The sequence below is a fragment of the Lampris incognitus genome, chromosome 5, assembly GCF_029633865.1.
Source record: "Lampris incognitus isolate fLamInc1 chromosome 5, fLamInc1.hap2, whole genome shotgun sequence".
Classification (NCBI taxonomy): Eukaryota; Metazoa; Chordata; class Actinopteri; order Lampriformes; family Lampridae; genus Lampris; species Lampris incognitus.
Window position 1 is genome coordinate 29,636,837 of NC_079215.1, and position 22,359 is coordinate 29,659,195.

The 22,359-nt window shown below is 40.7% G+C and overlaps 1 protein-coding gene across 4 annotated transcripts; it reads left to right on the plus strand.

The window, feature by feature from the left end:
* Positions 1-43: 43 nt before the first annotated feature.
* On the plus strand, positions 44-21,395 carry ppm1kb (protein phosphatase, Mg2+/Mn2+ dependent 1Kb). Of its 4 annotated transcripts, XR_008810240.1 has the most exons (8): positions 6,804-6,922; positions 10,633-11,161; positions 11,387-11,487; positions 13,529-13,694; positions 15,475-15,619; positions 15,785-15,919; positions 17,790-18,036; positions 18,800-21,395. XR_008810240.1 is itself a non-coding variant. In XM_056279840.1 (7 exons), exons 2-7 carry the CDS (start codon positions 10,692-10,694, stop codon positions 17,919-17,921), a joined length of 1,149 nt encoding a protein of 382 aa, XP_056135815.1. In that variant the 5' UTR covers positions 44-87; positions 10,633-10,691; the 3' UTR covers positions 17,922-21,395. The 4 variants fall into 4 exon arrangements, 3 of the variants coding, with proteins under 3 accessions (XP_056135815.1, XP_056135814.1, XP_056135816.1); XM_056279840.1 differs by lacking the exon at positions 6,804-6,922 and adding an exon at positions 44-87 and having other exon boundaries at positions 17,790-21,395; XM_056279839.1 differs by having other exon boundaries at positions 17,790-21,395.
* Positions 21,396-22,359: the final 964 nt, after the last annotated feature.

Here is a 22,359-nt window from a genome sequence, read left to right on the forward strand (position 1 = left end):
CATTATGTCTCCTCCCACTTCCGGGCGTTTTTTTCTTCTCTTCGGTGACCTCACAAGTAAGTCTTCCGTAACACGGCATTTCATAAGGTAAAATACACGAAAAACATTTAGTAATTTGGTAAACAGCAGCTGAAGTTTTAATGTTTAGCAGCTATTTCGATTTTGCGTCAAACAAAAAAATGTTTTCGAGAGAATTCTATATACAAGCATTAACGCTGTGGTTGCTACAGTTACACTATCCCTAAGTAAAACAACTTTTCTATCCGTCTGTAGATTAAAAAAAAGTTACGGCTATTCAGATATTGATATCCATTTATCTATCTAGACATTGCTATCTATTTAGGTATAGGTAGATAGCTCTATTATGAAGGCTAGGTAGAACTATCTATCTAGCCATCTGACTGTATAGCTATGACAGCCTAGCTGCTCTTTGGTTGTTATTTCACCACATTACAATGACTTTGGGGCCCTTATCATTTGACCTAATGTTAATTAAATAATCACCCCGTATGCCAAAGACAATTTGTTGAGTATTTATAGTGTTTCCCAATAACATCACATATCGCAGGGCCTTGGTACATAGAAGTTTATATGCTTACATTTGAATACTGTTTAAATTTGGGAAACATAGTGTTCATTTTGAGAAAGGCCTTGCTTTTCACTTGCATTCTACTAGGCATGTTGGAAATCTCTGCTCTTGCCAGATAAGCTTTAGAAAATGAACTGGAGATTTTAATACTGTTAACTTGGTTTATTGTTTTGCGACTAAAAAAATCATTATCCCTGTATTCATATAAGAAAACAAAAAAATTTTGGGGTGTGTGTGTGTGTGTGTGCGTGTGTGTGTGTGTGAAAATTGTGAGTTAGATTAGCCATTTTGCCATTTTCAACGAATGGGGCACAGAGTGCCACCTAGTAAGCCGCAGAGATACTCCTCAAGCTAGAACATAAATGTGCACAATACCTAAATGGCCCCAGGGATATATGTAAATAAACTTCTGAATTACAATACACATTTTTTGGATTTGTATATAATTGAATTAACCATGCATAACTCAGCCATCATCAGTGAGAGACAAACATGTTTATTGCTGTCAGTTTTGATTTTTGAAGGATGTGGGCTGTGACTGTTTTGCCACATTCATAAGTGGACCTTGAGTTACTAAAGGTGAAGAAATCATGAGTCAGATAACAAATGTTTAATAAGACTGTCCTTACTGAAAAAAAAACCCTGTTCTTTTGCTTCTGTGAAATCTTTGTAAAGATGGTCCAGATGTTTTGAAGAATGTCATCCTTGGACAGTACTTAACTTATCATCCTCATCTTATCTGGACATATATTTTGTCACAATGAGATAAATTGTTTGGTTTTTTATTAGATCATTCATGCAAGCAAATTTGGGTAATTGCGGAGGCTAATGACTCACAAGTGTGATTATCCAGACATCTGGGATGTATCTGATTTTAAAGTGAAGTCTCACCTCTCTCGTAAATTCTTATCTTTACAAATACCAAATTATTGTTTTTCTTTATACTTTCTTGTATACACTTATTTTACAGAAAACTTGCAAAAAAAGCAAAAATAACAGAGAATACATTTTAGCATTAATAACAGAGGTGTTACCAAACCAACCAGACTATTATTATTACTGTTGTTGGTGTTGTTGTTGTTATTGTTATATGCATTTAAATTCTTGTCAGAATTATAGGTACAATCCATAATGGCATGCTATGTGAAGTACTGCCACATCACGAGTGCTCTGCTGACAACAATAAACATACATCGCTCCATTGGGGCTGTATTTCAGAAAACTGACTTGGGCAGTGATTCTCTCCCACGCCAATTCTCCTTCCTTTTGCCACTGCAGCTGTATTGCTTCCCCCCCCCCCCCCTGAAAATGTGCTCATGCTCATCATAAGCATGCATTTGAACTTCTAACTCCAGTGGGGTGAAGTAGGATGACATTTTTTTCTTGCCAGTTGCCATAGTGAATCATAGTATTGGAGCTCCATTGATGATGGCTTTTTATAGTTGTCATGTGCTGAACTGAGAGTGAACATACTCAGAGTTGATTGGACTAACTCAGATCAGCTGTTCTGGATCTTGGGGTTCATCAACTCAGAGTTCAAGGTTAGGCTTAGATTTTTTTTCAAGTTCAAGTTCAACTTTATTGTCATATGTATTTAGAATGCATCCATCCATCCATCCATTATCCAAACCGCTTATCCTGCTCTCAGGGTCGCGGGGATGCTGGAGCCTATCCTAGCAGTTATTGGGCGGCAGGCAGGGAGACACCCTGGACAGCCCGCCAGGCCATCACAGGGCAAAATGTCTTAAATTCAATTTTATAAATAGTAGGCCTTGAAATTAAATTTTTTGTGCTCTGACTCTCTCTGCCTTGGGACACAAGGACACACCATCCAAAAAAAAACCAAAAACACTGCAGACCTACATAGACTATGTATACACAAATTCATACATTATATACACAATATAGAAAAGTGCACGATAACGCAACAATGTAAGGTGCATATGGGTGTGTCAGCTGTTCAACAACCTAAATGCCTGTGGAAATACAATACAATACAAACAACTTTATTAATCCTGCTAGCGGCAATTTGTTTGGAGAAGCTTGTGAACATAAAACACAGTAACATGCAAATAAACAAATAACACAAACAATAAATAATAACACCCCAGGGAGCTAAATGTGGAATAAAAGATATCAAATCTATAAAAATACACAATAAGAAACACAATAAGATAAACTTGATAAAGACAATAAAACAATCTAATAAAAACACTGTGGAGTATGAATGATTTAGAATAACAGTTACCATGGCATCAGACTTGGAGGTCATGGTTCTCTACCGGAAAATGGTGGATTGCTCCCTCCGGGTTGGGGATGAGTTGTTGCCTCAAGTGAAGGAGTTCCAGTATCTCAGGGTCTTGTTCATTAGTGAGGGTAGGATGAGCGGGAGATTGACGGATTGGTGCAGCATCAGCAGTAATGCGGACGTTGTACCGGACCGTTGTGGTGAAGAAGGAGCTGAGCCGGGAGGCAAAGCTCTCAATTTACTAGTCAATCTTCTTTCCAGTCCTCACCTATGGTCATGAGCTTTGGGTAGTGACCGAAAGGGTGAGATCGCGGATACAAGCGGCTGAAATTAGTTTCCTCCGTAGGGTGTCTGGGCTCAGCCTTAGAGATAGGGTGAGGAGCTCGGACACCCGGAGGGAGCTTGGAGTAGAGCTGCTGCTCCTTCGCATCGAAAGCCAGTTGAGATGGTTCGGGCATCTGATTAGGATGCCTCCTGGGCGCCTTCCTTTGGAGGTTTACCAGGCACGGCCCAACTGGGAGGAGCCCCCGGGGTAGACCCAGAACATGCTGGAGGGACTACATGTCCAATCTGGCTGGGGAATGCCTTGCGATCCCCCAGGAGGAGCTGGAGGGCGTTTCTGGGGAGAGGGACATCTGGAGTGCTCTACTTAGTTTGCTGCCACAGCGACCCGACCCTGGAAAAGCGGCTGAAGATGAGATGAGATGAGATGAGACCATGTGAGGGTGTCTGTGATATGTAAACCAAGATATCCACAATTCCAACAGATGACCCATTGATGGAAATAGGCATGTGATTTTCTCTGATCTTTCTAAAGTCAACAATAACTTCTTTTGCCAGAAAGTTGAATCAATTCATCTGGATACATTTAGTGGGAGAAACGTTTCATCACTCATCTAACATGTCTGTGACTGTTCTCATTCATCCAGGTCATGGTTATCCAAAGGAGTTGAATCAAGTGCAACTGGACCTGGTATATATCCGTGAAGACGTTTCACCTCTCATCCAAGATGCTTCCTCAGTTCATGCCTTTCTGACTAGATGAAGCTTGTCTAGACCAAGCTAGTCTAGACCAAGCTAGCTAAATGAGAGGCAAAACGTCTTCACGGCTATATACCAAGTCCAGTTGCACTTGATTCAACTCCTTTGGATCACTCATCTAAGTGACTTTGTTAGTCTCAACTGACTGCAGGTATCCCCAGTCTTATAAACAGCACAGTTGCATAATGACCGAAACCAATGATAGGTTTACTAGGTAACTAGAGTTACAATGGCCATCTGTACTATTCATGTGGCCATGTGTGCTAATCTTCTCTTTTCTCAGTTGATATTACCTTTTGGAAACAGAATTTAGTCCTTGTGTACTATTGTCCCCATGGGAACGATGGACCGGGGGGGGGGGATGCTAAGAATACATCTCTCGCCATATTACAATGCTGTGATTGCAACTATTCCCCAATCCTCTGTGAATAGTACACGTGGCCATTGTAACTCTAGTTAATGATCACTGCAATTTGCATATGAAACCGATTGTTGGTTTCTGTCATTATGCGACTGTGCTGTTTATAAGGGTGGGGATACCTGCAGTCAGTTGAGACTAACAAAGTCACTGAGATGAGTGATGAAACGTTTCTCCCACTAAATGTTGTGTACAGATTAACTGATTCAACTTACTGGGATTTCCTTACCTGGATTATTGAGCATGCATCAAGACAAAGATTTATTTTGTCTTACTGACATTTAGAGATAGATTATTATCATGACACCATATGGTGAAATCTTCCGCTTCCCTCCTATAGGCCGTGTCATTATTAGTCCAATCACTGTGGTGTCATCTGCGAATTTAATGATGCTACTGTTGTCATATTTGGCAACACAGTCATGTGTAAACAGACTGTACAATAGGGGGCTGAGACAACAGCCTTGAGATGAGTATGTTTTACCAATTCTCACAGTCTGGGGCCTGACTGTCAGGAAATAAAATAGCCAATTACAGATAGTTGCCCACACCAAGACCTCTGAGTTTCAACACCAGTTTGGATGGTACAATATTATTTAAAGCAGAGCTGTAATCAATAAACAACATTCTGACATGGGTATTTTTCCTTTTCAAGGTATACTTAAGCAGTATGCAAAGCAAATGAGATAGTGTCATCTACAGATCTGTTGGAACAGTAGGCAAACTGTAATGGGTCAAGAGTAACAGGAATATTACATTTTACATATGATATAACCAATCTTTCCAGGCACTTTATAATAACAGAGGTCAAAGCAACAGGTCGGTAATCATTAAGGCAAGAGACAGGTATTTTCTTAGATATGGGCACAATGGTCATTTTCTTAAAACACAGTGGAGCCAAACATAATGACAAGGACAGGTTAAAAATGTCAATAAAAGCCTGAGATAGCTGAGACGGGAAGAGAAGCTGTCTGGGCCAGCAGCTTTACGAGCTTTACCCCCTTTAAAAGTTTTACTCACATCAGCCTCTCACCTGTAGATCGACTTCATCAGGTGGGCACTGCGTTGCTGTTACTGGGTCCAGGTTGTGAGCATGCGGCGCGAGTCACAGCCATTGTAGTCATCTCCCAGCTTGTCTCTATATTGTCTTTTAGCGGCTTTGATGGCTCTCCTTAAGTCATTCCTGGATTTTTTTTGAAGCATTCTTTGTCGCCCGATTGAAAAACAGTGGTACGCTCCCTCAACCTCAGGCGAATGATGCTGTTAATCCAGGGCCTCTGGTTGGGGTAGGACTGAATAGACCATACTGGGATACACTTATCCCAGTACAGTCTAATGTGTGGCATTAAACCTGCTTTCTGGAATAGGGCCCGGGTCAACATTGTGTATTTGTTTGAGAAATTGAGACAACTGATAGCCTCAAAAGGAATTAAAATTGAAGCGGCAGAGGCAAGTTTTCTCAGTTGCAAGTAATAAAGTGAACAAGCTTTATGAAATTTGACCAAAACAACGGACAAAGTAGGGCAGACTGGTTCCGTGCATCATTTATGGATTGTACCTTTAAATACAATGTAATTCTAGTGCTCTGGCACTCTCAACCTGTGACAGAAAAGAGGATTAAATAATACACTAAGAAATTTTAAAATGGTAAATAGAAATAAATAATAGCTCTACTACTACTACTACTACTACTACTACTACTACTGCTACTACTACTTTTGGCCGCTCCTGTTAGAGGTCGCCACAGCGGATCATCTGTTTCCATCTCTTCCTGTCCTCTGCATCTTCCTCTGTCACACCAACCACCTGCATGTCCTCTCTCACCACATCTATAAACCTCCTCTTTGGCCTTCCTCTTTTCCTTCTCCCAATATACCCAGCATCTCTCCTCCACACATGTCCAAACCATCTCAATCTTGCCACTCTTGCTTTGTCTCCAAACCGTCCAACCTGAGCTGTCACTCTAATGTGCTCGTTCCTAATCCTGTCCTTCGTCACTCCCAATGAAAATTTTAGCATCTTCAGCTCTGCCACCTCCAGCTCTGCCTCCTGTCTTTTTGTCAGTGTCGCTGTCTCCAAACCATATAACATAGCTGGTCTCACAACCATTTTGTAAACTACTACTAATAATAATAAATAAATAAAAGTTCTATTATTGTTATTGCCATTATTATTAATATCCATCTATCTCAGTGATGAGTCTATACTTCAAAAAAGTTGAGGATATAAAAATGTGATATAAAAGACATTTTATACACATCTTATCGACAGACTTGAGAAAAAACAGCTCGTACAGTAAATGAATTAATATCACGTTCAATATCACGCGGTTCTACGATTGGCTCCGGAGTCCGCCATCGTGATCCAATGATTGGTGGAGCCAACCCTCCGATCGTGTGTTAGATTGACCAATCACCTTCGCAGTAGCTGGAGGCCAGAACGGGGCGTTGACGTTTCTGTGGCGCTGATTGGCGCGGTCATCATCACAGCCTTTGTATAACAACATTAGGGGAGCCAGCCTCGGAGAAAGAGTGTAGTTTATAAAACCGCATTGGGAAGGCACACATCAACCTACCAGCAAAACAAAGCGGACTTTGCAACTGGGTGCTCATTTAAACGTCGCAAGGTGAGACGTTAGTGGACGTATAAACTCGAAAGTACGACTGAAATTATCTCAGTGACGTAACGCAATCTGTGTGCCGCTAACTGCATATTTTAGCAAGCCGATGGCTGACGACAGTTGTGACTTAAGCACGGTAAACGACGTTATTCTGTGTTAACTTTTGCATTTGATTAAGATATGAAAATATTCAACTAACCAATGGGTTTTTTCGTATGTGCATTGAAGCCAAAAATTAACCTCTCGATGCTCCGAGCTACAGCTCGCAAGTCAACGCCAGCTAACAGCTGTCAGTTGCATCATCCGTGTAAGGTCGGCAACATGGAGCGAAAGATGTAGTTAGATTCATGGCGTTTAAGTTAGACAAAACATCTACCGTTGCATTTAACATAATTTTAACTATCGCATTGTTTGCTTCATGTAACGGTAAAAAAAACTAGCTTTTAAAAATAAGCTTCATTGTGAATCGATGCAACTAGTAACAGCACGTTAAAGCTACAATATGTAACTGGAGAAATATGAGCAAGATTTTGAAAGAACACAACCAAAAGAATCCCCCTCTGCTTTCTCTTTCTCCCCGTAATCCTTCCATCCAAACCAGGGTCATAACGTTACCCATCACAACTAGCAAAACTCTTTATAGGGTTACACCAACGTTGCTGTGCAGCACTTTTGTACTTATAGGTTTAAGTATTTATAAATTGAACTTCCCTGTTTTTAAAGCACTGACACATTGTTTGACCAACTCTGTCCAAGATGTGTAATAATGCCGTGAAGCAAGTATGATTTATAGCATTTGTAATGTACATATGTAAAAAAAAATATTTTAGTTACACCAGCATTGTGCAGTAACTCATGAATTGGTGTCTATATTCAGGGTTTATCCAGGCTCTAGGTCTTTTCTATGAGACAAGTTTGAGTTTTAAAAACTTGGCACGTATGTAAGTAGAATGTTTTTACCTGTTTGGTAAAAAATAGGTAAAATTACTTTGATGTATTTTAGGTATTTGGTTTAAGTTCTGCACCAGAATATTACAACTAATAAGACATCTTGAATATGGGGAAGACATCAGAATCAGAAATACGTTATTAATCCCCAAGGCGAAATTGGGTCCTATTACAGACACTCACGCTCTAGTAAAGAAGAAATAACAAGCTACAAGATCAGAATCAGAATCAAAATACTTTATTCGTCCCCGAGGGGAAGATAACAAGGAAATAGAAATAGAAGATAAAATAAATAGAAATAAGAATAAAATATGTAAACATGTGTGTTCCATGCTCCAGCATATTATACCCTATCTATACTGTATTATTGCAGCATGAAACAAACACCCAATAGGGTAAAATAAGTTGAAGGGTCAGTCTAATGACTATTGACTCAGTGACACTGAGGGAGGAGTTGTAAAGTTTGATGGCCACAGGCAGGAATGAACTCCTGTGGCGCTTTTTAGTGCATTTCAGCAGAACGAGTCTATCGCTAAAAGTATTCCTGTGCTCGACCAGCATGTCATGAAGTGGGTGGGAGACATTGTCCATGATTTCATATAACTTCAACAAGATCCTCCTCTCAGAAACCGCCGCCAGAGTCCAGCTCCACCCCCACAACGTCACCAGCCTTGCAGAGACATTGTAAGTCAGTGAGTTAAATAAACGAGGAATTGCCTTACATGCACCAGCCAGGGTCTTGTAAATCAAAACTCCGTTTAGACAGCAGTATACTCAAACAATATGTCGCACAGATAAATGACGCTTTCATCCTAACTATAAAATGTCGTCTTCGTCTCTAACCCTGACCTTTACTGAGCTGTGTCAATGGTAAATAGCACAAGATCGGCGAAGGTAATCTGCTTGTGTAGATTTGCATCAAAGGTAAACATTGCCAGCCAGCGTGTTTTAAAGCTTGTACTCACCCATAATTTATTCAAGTGCCAGATTTTAATGACAAGTGACTGCTTTCAGTTAAACTTAAAACTACATTCACCTCACCTTTTCTGTCCTGCTTCACAAGTATGTAGGCTTAAGTGACTCTATGAACTTGGGCACGATATACATAAATTACCACATTTGACGTTACCTTGTTATATTCTAAATATATGCCATTTCAGCAGTGCCCTGGTCATTTAAATGGTTTTTCGAAACAAGCCCCAACCCTTACCCCATTGGTTGTAATGTTTTCTACCCCACCATTGGTTGCTGTACATCGTAACTACCCACCCCATTGGTGGTAATAGTTCAAATGTTTTCTCTTCTCGTTGGGTGCTGTCCACCGAAATTAGGAGCGTGACGCGAGGCAACGTATTCTGTGTTTTCTTTGTTGAATCACATTAGCAGCTGATGAGTGTGCGACGCATGAAACAAGCTTGTACTGCTGTGTATTAAAAGTTTTTTTTTCCTACATCTATATTGAAATTCTGCTCCTCATTTGTTGAGCACTTTTATCAACACCATTGACGTTTTCCAGAAAAGAAACGCTTATATATAATGTGTGTGTGTATGTATGTATATATATAATGTGTGTGTGTGTGTGTGTGTGTGTGTGTATGTATATATATATATAATTGCATGAAACAGGCTTGTACTATCTCAGAGAATTTACTTGACTAACTGGATTATTTTGCTCCTTATTTGTTGAGCACTATCCCTACCGTTGAGCGTTTCTTTCAACAAAGTTTTATATATATATATATATATATATGTGCTGCATTGTATACAAATAATACATTTATGTGTAAATAAAATATTTAAATGTTTAACTTGATAAGATGTAGTGATTGGATGTAAATGTGGTAATCTCAGAATTTGTCCATGTCACTGCTTAATCACTCTGGAACGATTGTAAAGTGACAAGTCAACTGCAGTGCATTATAGGGCATATGTGTTTATCTTGTGGCATTGGCGACATACTCAGGCTTTCTTACTCATGTAGTTTGCATCCAGGCACTTCTCACATGTACAAAATATGCGTACCACACAGTGTGCAGAGTTTGCATACTCACTATATACTTGTTTTATGTTACAGTAACAATGAGTAGTATGGGTAATAAGCAGATTTGTACCCAGCCAAGGGTTACACTGGTCGCATTGTGTAACCACATCATCTTCATAAACCATCTAAATTCTTCAAACAATGGGGCTCATTCATCAGTTGTTCGTATGTACAAATTTGTTCTTACACACCCATGGAATTTTTTAGCCCTAAAGTTTGTCTCAGAAACCAGTGTAGAATCTGGGTAACCCCTGAATTTAGACACCAGTTGGTCAATACTGATGTCTTTGCAAGCCTGGGGGATTGATTGCTCGTTGCAAGAGATAGACGATAGATGTTAGGGGGAAGGAATTACAAATAACCATCAGGCTTTGCCTCTGACTGTCAATCTTGAGAGCTAAAAAAAATTCCAAGGGTGTGGAAGAACAAATTTGTACGTACGAACGATGGATGAATGAGGCCAATTATGAGTTAGTGTGTTGGCCTCTCTCTCTGGTCTTCTCATAATTCTCATCGCCAATCAAACGTGGTCATAAATGATTTAACTTTTCTGCCCATTTTTGTTGGCCTTAGGTAAGAGCATACAAAAAAAAAATTACTGAAAATGCTGACTTCGAAGAAAACCAGCAGGTCAGTGCAGGACCTATAACAGTTGTTGTGACTATGTTTCTCACAAAAAATAAACATTTCCTTTAAATGATAATATTGTATCTCTCATTCTCTCCAGCCTTTGAACTTCAGGACCCCAACCCTCTGAGTCCTCTCCAGTCTTCTGCTGTCAGGGTGATGTCAGCAGTCTCTCTTGTGCGTCTGGCAAGAGGCAGTGGGCCTCACATGGGTCGTAGTGGTCTCTTACCCCTGGGCCTGGTTCCATATCTTCTCCAACAGGACAACCAATTACAGTGCACTATTTTACGGAGGCACTTCTACTGCCCCTCAAGATCGCGACCCAGCAATACACGTTTTGACCCAGATAGCAGTGGACAACCCACCACGTGGGACTCATTTGGCATCTGGGACAACCGTATTGATGAACCCATCTTGCTGCCACCTAGCATCCGGTATGGCAAGCCCATTCCCAAAGTCAGCCTTTCCAAGGTGGGCTGCGCTTCACTTATCGGCCAGCGCAAGGAGAATGAGGATCGCTTCCAAGTCTCCCAGATAACTAACAACATCCTCTACTTTGCTGTGTTTGATGGTCATGGTGGGCCAGAAGCTGCCGACTTTTGTGACAAGTACATGGAGAAACACATTAAGTAAGGAACTTCATGGAAGGCACAGGGCACCTAATAAAGTGCTTTGGATCTATCCATAATGGCAGTAAATACCAGTGCCCATATTAATGGTTTTTGATTGAAAGTGACTAGCTGTTTCAGTGCTATTAGTTTTGAGTGAAAATCCTGAAAGAAAACAAATGAGTGTTGTGTCTTTTTCCACTGATACTCCAATAAGTATGTTATCTCTTTCTGTCTTTATTTCAGAGACTTGGTTGCAGAAGAAGACAACTTAGAATTGGTTTTAACAAAAGCCTTCCTGGAAGTTGACAAGGCTCTTTTAAAGCACTTCCACCTCTCTCCAAGTGGTAGGTTATTTGATTCTGTGTTTAGGTGATAAAGTGCATATCTTTGTACTCACACATTTTTATTTTTGTTTTTTTGTTTTTTTTTAAATGTTTTTCAGAGTGGAGCCCATATAGTTTAAATCCTTGGGTTTCAACTTTAAAACTATAAGTTAGAGATAGATAATTTAAACTTAAAGTAGGTTAACTGTTGATTCTTAATAAACCCACCCAGAAATGCAGAAAAAAAATATATGGCTCATTGCTTTCACTACTTCAGTTAACCAGTAATTGTCTTGCAGCATAAAATTTAATGACAGCATTTGAATAATGGTTAGGCTTATTCTAACATCCCTCAAACAAGGTGCAGATGTTTGCTCAATAAATGATTACTCCTATTTGGTAAGTCATACAGACATTATTACAACTATTTTAACTTTTCTTGGTATCCCTCTATTATGTTGAAGGTATCTGTTGACATAGAAGCTAGTATACCTGTTATGTGGCCATACATAGGCCACATTGTGTGAAATGTCCCAATATACCTGTGTGTGTATGTATGCATGTTATCTACGGCAGCTGCTGACCCAGCTAAGAGCTGGAGGCCCTTGGCACCAATGTGGATAATGAAGGAGAGTCCAGCGGTTCCTATTTCCTGGACTACTGGAAGGTTCCTTATCTTTCTCTCGCTCCTCTCTTCCTTTTTCTTTTTTCTCTCTCACCAAGTGTATGCTAAGCTGTTTGTCAGCCAGTGCTTCATCAGTTCAAAATCATTGGCGTTATATGTGGCAAATTCAGCTGTTGAGTTACAGGCATTATGCTGTGTAAGCACAGCCAGTTGAAAGAAAAACGGGTTATTTACATTCCCAAGAAAGCCCGCTTATGTATCCCCTATAAAAGTTCAAAGCAGATGTCAGCTAACATGCTCAATTTCTTACTATAGAAGTGTTGTGCAAAACTGTTACTTCAGTTATCCGTCAAGTTTAGTCGAGATACGTGTGGTGTAGTTACTTTTACATTTTCATTAAGTGCAGTAACGCCGCAATTATTTCACCTTTTAGTATATCATAGTTGCTAGTGTAAAACTTAGTTATTCCCCAATTAAAAATCAGATTGATGCTGAATTGTCTATATATGCCCTCCCCCAAATTTAGGATCATTGAGTTATTTGTCTTTATCTCAGTTGATATTGCCCCACACTGAGCTAACTTTGATGCAAAATGACAGAAAAGTTCACTTGCCCACTTGTCAAAAGATTTTTCTTTGTTTTGTTTTTTGTTTTTTTGTTTGTTTGTTTTTCCTGTGGGGGTTTCGGGGGGGGGGGCTTATGTGTAAAAGAAATACAGGCTTCATTGTTGTCAAGTATAAGTTGTCCATAGGTACAAAAAAATCCACTGCAAGCAGCAAGAGGCTAATAGCAATTAAAGGTTACAGAGAATAATAAATAAAAAAATGGATGTGGATGTGTGTATAACTCATTGGAAATTGATGTTTTTCACAATTTCTCATGACTATGCTGCTTTTTGCCTGCCTGCTGCAACATGCTTTTTGGTTTCCTTGATCTTTCGCACAAACACACTGGAAAAATAATTCAGTCTTTCAAGAAAAGACTGGAAGTGCCAGATTGAAAATGTAACAGAAGAAAACATTAACAAATAGTATGGGGAAAAAATTCCCACTGACAGCAAGTAATATGTAACATATTACTTATGAAATAGTGTATTGTTTTGTTTTAAATAATTTACCAACACTGGAAACTAGTAAGCCAATAATTATATTTATTTATCATATAAAATACTTAGGCATGTTTGACTGCACTCAGCTGAAAGATTTACTTTGACCCTCAGCTAAGAACAGAATGACTTGCATGTGTGACCCTGTGTATTGTTCATTGTCAAACCTTTAGCTAGTCCCCCTGTGTATGACTTCCCATCCACGTTGTGTGTGTGAGAGAAATTGTTGTGTTTGTCAGTGTGAATGTAGTGATAGCAACAAGCTATAAACTGAATTTGTGGTCCTCTTTGCGACAACATGCCACTTCTGATATTTCCTTAACTATTTCCAGCAACTGGGCTGAATGCAGGATCTACCGCTACTGTGGCCTTGCTGAGAGATGGCATTGAGCTGGTGGTGGGCAGTGTGGGTGACAGTCGAGCCATGTTGTGCCGCAAGGGCAAGGCCCTCAAACTTACTGTTGACCACACACCTGAGAGGAAGGATGAAAAAGAAAGGTATTGCTATTGGGCGTGAAAGGTACTGCTGAAAATCATCCAGGAATAGTGAGACAAAGAAAATCAAAGGGTTTTTGAATCATGTTTCCTGAGAAAAAGAAAAAAAAATCTGAATTTGGGAGGAAAAAATAGATAGGACTGTCTGTCTACTTAGGAGGGCAAGAAGGCTTGTATTAATGCTGTCCAATGTTGACTGAAAAGGCTGGTGATATGTAGTGCACCAGAATTTTTTAAAAATGGACATAATAGCCTCTTACGAAATGTATTTGTTATAAACTGAATTAGATAAAACATCAATTGGTCAAATAATGATCTGCTAAGCAGTGCTTGCAATAAGATATCCCTAATAAACCCATGCATATAACCAGACTCTGGACTGTTTCAGCATTGTAAAATGACAAATTGTATTGATTTATGGCTTTTATTAATTAATGAAATACAACAACTCTATCAATCAATGTGACACATGACACTGGTTTCTCGCCTGACACCTGAAACCAGCTGCATTTTGGTCCTTGTTGACATGTTGCTGAGCTGTCCTTGTCTTTCTCCTCCTCGAAAATGTCAAGGTCAGGGTTCACATGTAAACCAGATCTTTGAAGCTTTTCAGTCAAGTGGGACATACTTTCTAACTAGAAATCTTGTCGAGTCGTAAAGCATTTACCAGGCTTTAGTGGTCACAAATTGAGAAATCATTGGCAGTAAAAATAATACTTTGACTGCTCTGGCTGCTCTGCATCTAGTCAAATAGTTGGGCATTTAAAAAATGTTTTCAGTTTAACAAATCAAATGTTTAAAGTGGGCCTTTCATACAGCTTTCGAATCAGAAACACTTTGTCATTTCATTTCATGCACTTGCGCACATGTATGAAACCAAACATCGTTTCCCCCAACCCACAGATATCCAAAACAAAAACACATCCAAAAACTACAAGAACACATATAACCAAACTAATACGTATATCTAAACTAAACACAAACAAAATTACTGTCCAGGAGAATGAATCACCGGCCAAGATGACTGTCAGAGCTGCCAGTCTGCATGGGCTAGCAGTTAGCTTAGCCTGCCCCACGTCTGCATCCTGTCAGACCGCCCTCGGTGTTTCCTCTTCAGGCGCAGCTCTGGTCAGGGCTATAGTCCTTGGCCCCACAGGATGCAGCCGACCAAGCTCCCTCAGCCAATCCAACGCTAATTCTCCCAGCCAGACACCTTCGACACACCTCCCCGCACTCCACACGATGACACTAAAAACCCAGTCAAGGCTAGGCAAGGCCGCCGCCAGACTGCCCTCGGTGTTATCAGAACTGCCAGACTGCGTGGGCTAGCAGTTAGCTTAGCCTGCCCCGCTTCTGCATCCTGTCAGACCGCCCTTGGTGTTACCTCTTCAGGCACAGCTCCAGGCAGGGCCGTGGTCCCTGGGCCCACAGGATGCAGCAGACCAAACTCTCCCAGCCAATCCAGCGCCAGCTCTCCCAGCCATCAAACGAAGACAAACTTATATGTAGACGTGGACAAAGACACTGCATGGATGGTATTGCGTGAGGCCGCCGCAAACGTGAATTCGCGCCGCCATCTTCCCACATCTGTACTGGGTGAGGCCGCTGCAAACGTGAATTTGCGCTGCCATCTTCCTACACCAGAAGTGGAAAGGATCAACTTCCGGTGTGGGAATTTTATTATTTTTCTTATTAATATATATATTATTTTATATTGCTTATGTTTTGAGGGGAGCTCAATATAACACTATGTCCCCTGGTACCTTCTTCTCACCCATCCAAGGATAAAGAAGAGTGGAGGTTTTGTGACCTGGAACAGTTTGGGGCAGCCACAAGTTAACGGCAGGTTGGCCATGACGCGGAGCATTGGCGACTTTGACCTTAAGAATATGGGGGTCATTGCTGAGCCGGAGATCAAGAGGATTTCGGTAGGTGTCTAGAACTCACTCTTGTCATAACGTTTCCAAATATTTAAGTCTGTGTCTACCAGATCCCCCAATGACATTGGGACATTTTGCAGATAACAGATTAATTGATTAGACATACAAATGAATGCATTTGAATATATTTAAAAAAAAATTCTCTTCATACAGTTGCACCATGTCCACGACTCCTTCCTGGCACTGACCACAGATGGCATTAACTTCATCGTGAACAGCCAGGAGATCTGCGATGTCATCAACCAGTGCAGTGATCCTAAAGAGGCAGCCCAAAGGATTTCTGAACAGGTCAGGGAGGGATGTCACTGTATTTCTTAGCACTTGATTTATGTCTAAATAATTAAATGCATGAATGTAGTGGTGGGGACTTAACTCCAAGAGTCAGTTCTTTGACTCTGACAAGTGAAGGAATTGTAATTGACTCTCGTTCGACAACTAAGAGTCGAATATGCTCAAAGTTGACTCTTCAACTCCTTTGACTCCATGTGTTTTTTTTTTTTTTTTTTAAATAACAAAACATGGTGGTTGGCTCAAGGGAGTGGAACGTACCCTCAAATAGTCAACTCCAGCGGTGCGTGTCAGACATGCCAGAAGTCTGAGTCGACTCTAAAAAAACTTGGGAGTTGCACACCACTACATGAATGCAGTGAACTCTTGAATACTTAAGCCGCGTTTCCGCCGCAGGAACCTTCCCCAGGAACTAGGGGGAGGAGCTCAGTGCATTTCCACTGCAGGGACCAGGGTCTAAATTAAGTTCCAGGGACATTATTTTACCCCCCAAAAACTCACCTGCGCGGGGGGTAGTACTATCCAAAAGTACAGGAACTTTAGGGTGGGGCTTGCAGCACTGAACATTTCTGATTGGCCAAGTGCTCGCATTATATTTCAATCACCATTTTTAGAAATTTGCAGCCGCAAACCAATTTGTTTTTTTGTTCAGTGCTTCAACACATCAACATGGAGTTACACAAGAAATCATACGACAGATGGACTGACGACGAAGTCCAGACCTTATTGAGCATTTATGCTGAGGACGAAATTCAGCGGGAATTCAGCAGTAAATCACGATCAACTGCATGCTTACTTATGTTGCAGTGTCGCGCAAATAATGATGCCTGTCTGTCACGTCATATGGCATCATTGTTGTTGTATAGTCATGCGCAAAAAATGTGTAAAACAGCCGTTACTTTTTCATGCATCATATGAATTTTTCATACAGTGCTGTTGTTTTTTGTTTTTCTTGCCCGTTTGTATCTGTTTAAGTGGGAGAGTACTGCTGGCGTTGTGTGTGGCTGCCGCTTCTCCCTCTCGTAGCCTCACTTCCCAACCCTGCATGTCTGTGTTATGTTTATCTGCTGTCTTGTTTCACCCCGTTTATTGTAAAGCGACTTTGAGTGTTAGAAAAGCGCTATATAAGATATATTTATTATTATTATTATTATTATACATCAGCAGACTAATTTGCCTAATCTTTGCGGGTCTTTAGACCACGGTGGAAACGCAGACAACAATGGGCTGAAGGAGCCTTTTAGTTCCTTGAAAAGTAGTTCCTGGCACTAAAAGTTCCGGATACTTGGGTGAAAACGCAGCTTTAGTGTAAGGCCTGCAGTTGGGGATTTTTGTTTTTTTAACCTGGTGTTTGCATTGCCAGCTTCTTTGGGGACCTGCCCTGGTCTGACGAATCATATGTCAGTTACTTGAGCATTTGTTTGTTTTTTAATTTGTTAAATTAAACCGCCTCTGTAAATATTTAGTCTACATTGTCATAACTCATGTAATTGTATGGGGTTTGGGCTAATCTGAAACAAAAGCATGGCATTGGCATATCTGCATCTTTTCATGACCGTCTATATCACCTACCCAAATAAGGCACAAATGCATAATGAATACCATTTCTGTGAAATTTCATCATTTAATTATTCAGTCACTACATATCAACATATCAATATCATTACATATGTAGTTGATATGAACAGATCCAAAATCAAGAAATCCCCTTTCATAAAAAAAAAAAATGGTGGAGATCCACACTGGAAATGGCCAACACGCACCGATCTCCACTCCTCTGTTCTGTTTGACAATAGTCTTCTCTGGCAAATTGAAGTCAGCACTGAGCATTCCTCTGTAAACATGACATCTTGGTTCTCTTCACTTTCAGGCTCTCCAGTACGGTGCTGAAGATAACAGCACAATTATTGTGGTTCCCTTTGGTGCCTGGGGAAGACACAAGACCTCTGACACTAGCTTTTCCTTCAGCCGAAGCTTTGTGTCCAGTGGCCGCTGGGCATAGTTAGCAGGATGTTGGCCTGGGAGGTCTGGAGTGGTCCATCCACCCCAATTAATGTGCAATACAGTCTTTTCATTTCTAACTATGGCGTCCATCTGGGTGCATTACAAATAACACGGTGAGCACAAATTCTAGGTAATGCCTTAGGGAAACATGTTATTTGAAATAGCATGGCATTTTATTGGCTTCAGTGGAATCAGAGCCAGCAGGTTCCATGTGTGCATTTGAATGGAGTAAATACTTTTCCTTCAAAGATTTTGTTCTGATAGAAAGTCAGACCTTCGAGATGGTGGGTAGAGACAATAAGTTGAATGAGACAGTTATTGATGGTGGTTTGCCAGCTACAAAAAAAAACAACCCACAATTTGTCCAGAAGCTTGTTCTGTATTAGCTGTGAGAATTTGGAGACAAGTATAAAAGGAAAGAATTTTTTTAAACAAAATTGCACTAATTTATTTTTGAGTTCCATTGGATAACTTGTTTTATGGGTTGTACTCAATAATATAGTGCAAACTATTTGAGGATTTTAATCAATGTTAAGTTCAGATCATCATGTTCTGTATAGATGGTAGAAGAAAAATAACTGACTCATTGAAGGGCACATATCATGGAAAGTTGATTTGCACTTGAAAGATTGGAAAAAATGCATAACTGATGCACAAATCTGGCTCCATTACCCTGGTAAATACCTCCATTATTGTGGTGATTTTCATAAACTGGAATCTTGTCAATGAGGACGTTAAACTGCAGAACCCATTTGAACACATACAGTAAACAAAGACATACTCATGGGAAATGGATTGTAGTTATTGTAGATATGCTGATGAGCCAAAACATTATGGCCTAATATGCTAATGGTCCTCTGTGTGCTGCCAAAACAGTGCCAGCCCGCCAAGAAATGGACTCTACAAGACCCCTGAAGATGTCTTGTGGTATCTGGCACCAAAACATTAGCAGCAGATCCATAAGTCCTGTAAGTTGCGAGGTGGAGCCGCCATGGATCAGACTTGTCAGCCCAGCACATCCCACAGATGCTTAATTGGATTAAGATCTGGAGAATTTGGAGGCCAGGGTAACACCTTGAACACTTCATCATGTTCCTCAAACCATTCCCAAAAAATGTGTGCGGTGTGGCAGGGTGCATTGTCCTGCTGAAAGAGGCCACTACCATCAGGGAATACCATTGCCATGAAGGGGTGTACCTGGTTTGCAACAATGTTTAGGTAGGTGGCACATGTCAAATTACGTCCACATGAATAGCCGGACCCAGGGTTTCCCAGCATTGCCCATAGCATCATACTCCCTCCACTGGCTTGCCGTCTTTTTACAGTGCATCCTGGTGCCATCACTTCCCCAGGTAAACGGTGTACACATACATGGCCATCCACATGATCTAAAAGAAAATGGGACTCATCTGACCAGGCGACCTTCTTCCACTGCTCCAAGGTCCAGTTCCGATGCTCGTGTGCCCATTTTAGGCGCCTTCGATGGTGGACAGGGGTCATCTTGGGTACTCTGACCCCTCTGCGGCTACGCAGCCCCATATGCAACAGGATGCAATGGACTGTGTGTTGTGATACCTCCTGTAACCATCATAATTATTTTCTGTGACTTGTGCCACAGTAGACCTATTGTCAGTTTGGACTAGACAGGATAGTTCATTGCCCTCGTGCATCGATGAGCCTTGAGCATCCAACACCCTGTTGCCAGTTTGTGTTTTGTCCCTCCTCAGACCACTGTTGGTAGGTACTCACCACTGCTGACCGGGAGCACCCTACAAGCCTTGTCGTTTCAGAGATGCTCTGACCCAGTCATCTGGCCATAACAATTTGCCCCTTGTCAAAGTCGCTAAGGTCTTTCTTTACTCCCGCCCATTTCTCTTTCATCCAACACGTTGACTACAACAACTGATTGTTCACTTACCATCTAATCTACCCAGACCTTGATATGTGCTCTTGTTTGAGGATGATTCTTATTCAGTTCACCTGTGAGTGGTCATAATGTTTTAGTTCATCAATGTATAATTGTTGGTATTACCTTCTCTACATGTTGTTGCATTATACTATATAGGAAATTTCAGCACCCACGCCTGGTTTAGCCCATATAAGCTTTGGCCTGGACTATGAAACTTAATCGGATTTCAATGTTTCATATGGTTCACCCCTTTTAATGGATGTAATTTCCAAGGTGTTCACATATACAGAGTTCCTGCCTGGTTTTCATTCTGATATGTTGTACTAAGAAGTCCTTTGATGGCTGTCCTCAAAGTCCTGATGGTTGGTAGGAAATTTAAAGAAACCTGACGTCAGTGCCAAAGTGAAGTAGTAGACTTGCAGAATGAAGCCAGACAATGCTGTTCAGACATGGGGCGTTCCAGTGGATGAATGTGACATCTGCAGACATTAAGTCACATTTTTCCGTGATGTATAAATTAACAAAATTATTGTAATTTGCAGCAGGATTTTTATCGGAGCTGATAGTTTTGCTTGTCTACTAAAAGTGCTTTGGGTACAGAAATATGCTATTTTAAGTGTTTAGTAAATTGTATTATATATATATATCTATATATATATAGATAGATATGTAAAATAAATACATAATGTGTTTTATTAAATAGGGAAAATAGTTATCAATGTATTAGGTGAATTACATGGCTTATTAAGCATCCCATGTACCAAAATAACTTGACAGTACTGTGCACTGCACTCATGGTTCTTTCTCCCTGTCACTCATGTTTTACTGTACAAACTTGCTTGAAATATTAATGTATCACTATACATGTTTAAATTTTGGTACAAAAGAAGCAACTCCCTGTCTGTGATACCGATATTTTCATAGGACAAAGTGAAGAATGCAACAGTAGAGATAAAGATAGCGTAGCCGTATCTGACCAGTGAATGTATGTGGAAATGCCCTCTGACTTAACTATAATCAAGTCCTGCAAAAAAAAGGACCTGTAAGGCCGTTTCCTTCTCAGTTAATGTTTTCTCATCTAACAGGAATCAGTGTTCTCCTGCTGACTGTTTGTGGTGAACTTGCGTTCGGTTTAGGTTCCTGGTTACAGAATGGCAACACAGTGTCATAATTGCCAGTGCTGTTAAAATTAGAGCCATAATCAATCTATTTACAAAACTTGTAATGTTGTATATGTTTGATGTTATTTTTCTCTGACATCCATGTATTAGTCTTTCCTCTTTCACATGCAGATTGTAACCTCAGTTTGTAGGACTTTGTCACTCTTCACAAGTTCTCAGCCATTTTTATCTTTTTATTTATTTATTTTTTTTCCTGTATTGTTTTTTGAAAGCTGCTGTGCAACCATATTGGCGTGTAGCTGTAGACCTACTCTTAGGGTCCAAAAACCAACTACTTCATCCAGATTCTGTTGTCGCACTGTATTTAAAGTCTTAATAAACTGGGACTCTATCTGTGACTTTTGTGATAAACTGTTAAATACTTAACCAAATAAAAGTTCTACGGTGTAAATGTCTCTGTTTTATTTACCTTATTATAAATATTGCCAACATTTATCTGAAATAGAGAAAATTATTTAAATGTTTTGGTGTGATTAATGAACACAACCCAGCCACTGAGGATGCACAAGCCAGTGCATCCTTAGTGCCAGTCCCAAGCCCGGACAAATGGGGAGGGTTGCGTCAGGAAGGGCATCCGGCGTAAAATCTTTGCCAAATCAAATATGCGGATCATAAATAAGACTTATATACCGGATCGGTTGAGGCCCGGGTTACCAACGACCACCACCGGTACTGTTAACCAGCAGGGTGTCGGTGGAAACTATGCTACTGTTGGGCGAAGGAGAAGGAGAGGGGGAAAGCATGTCCAGAGGCAGCTAGAGAGGAGGAAGGGTAGGCATGTGGAGGTGAGAGTTGGAACTTTGAATGTTGGCACAATGACTGGTAAAGGGAGAGAGCTGGCTGACATGATGGAAAGAAGAAAGGTAGGCATACTGTGTGTGCAAGAGACCAGGTGAAAGGGGAGTAAGGCCAGGAGTACCGGAGGTGGGTTCAAACTCTTCTACCATGGTGTGAATGGGAGGAGTAATGGGGTAGGGGTAATTCTGAAGGAAGAGTACGTCAAGAGCGTGCTGGAGGCGAAGAGAGTATCAGACAGAGTGATGAGTATGAAGCTGGAAATTTAAGGTTTATTGCTGAATGTTATCAGCGCATATGCCCTGCAAGTTGGGTGTGAGATGGATGAAAAAGAAGAATTCTGGAGTGAGTTGGACGACATGGTGGAGAGGGTACCCAAGGAGGAGAGAGTGGTGATTGGAGCGGACTTCAATGGACCTGTTGGTGAAGGGAACAGAGGTGATGAGGAGGTGATGGGAAGGTATGGAGTCCAGATGAGAAATGTGGAAGGACAGATGGTGGTCAATTTTGCGAAAAGGATGGAAATGGCTGTGGTGAATACATATTTCAAG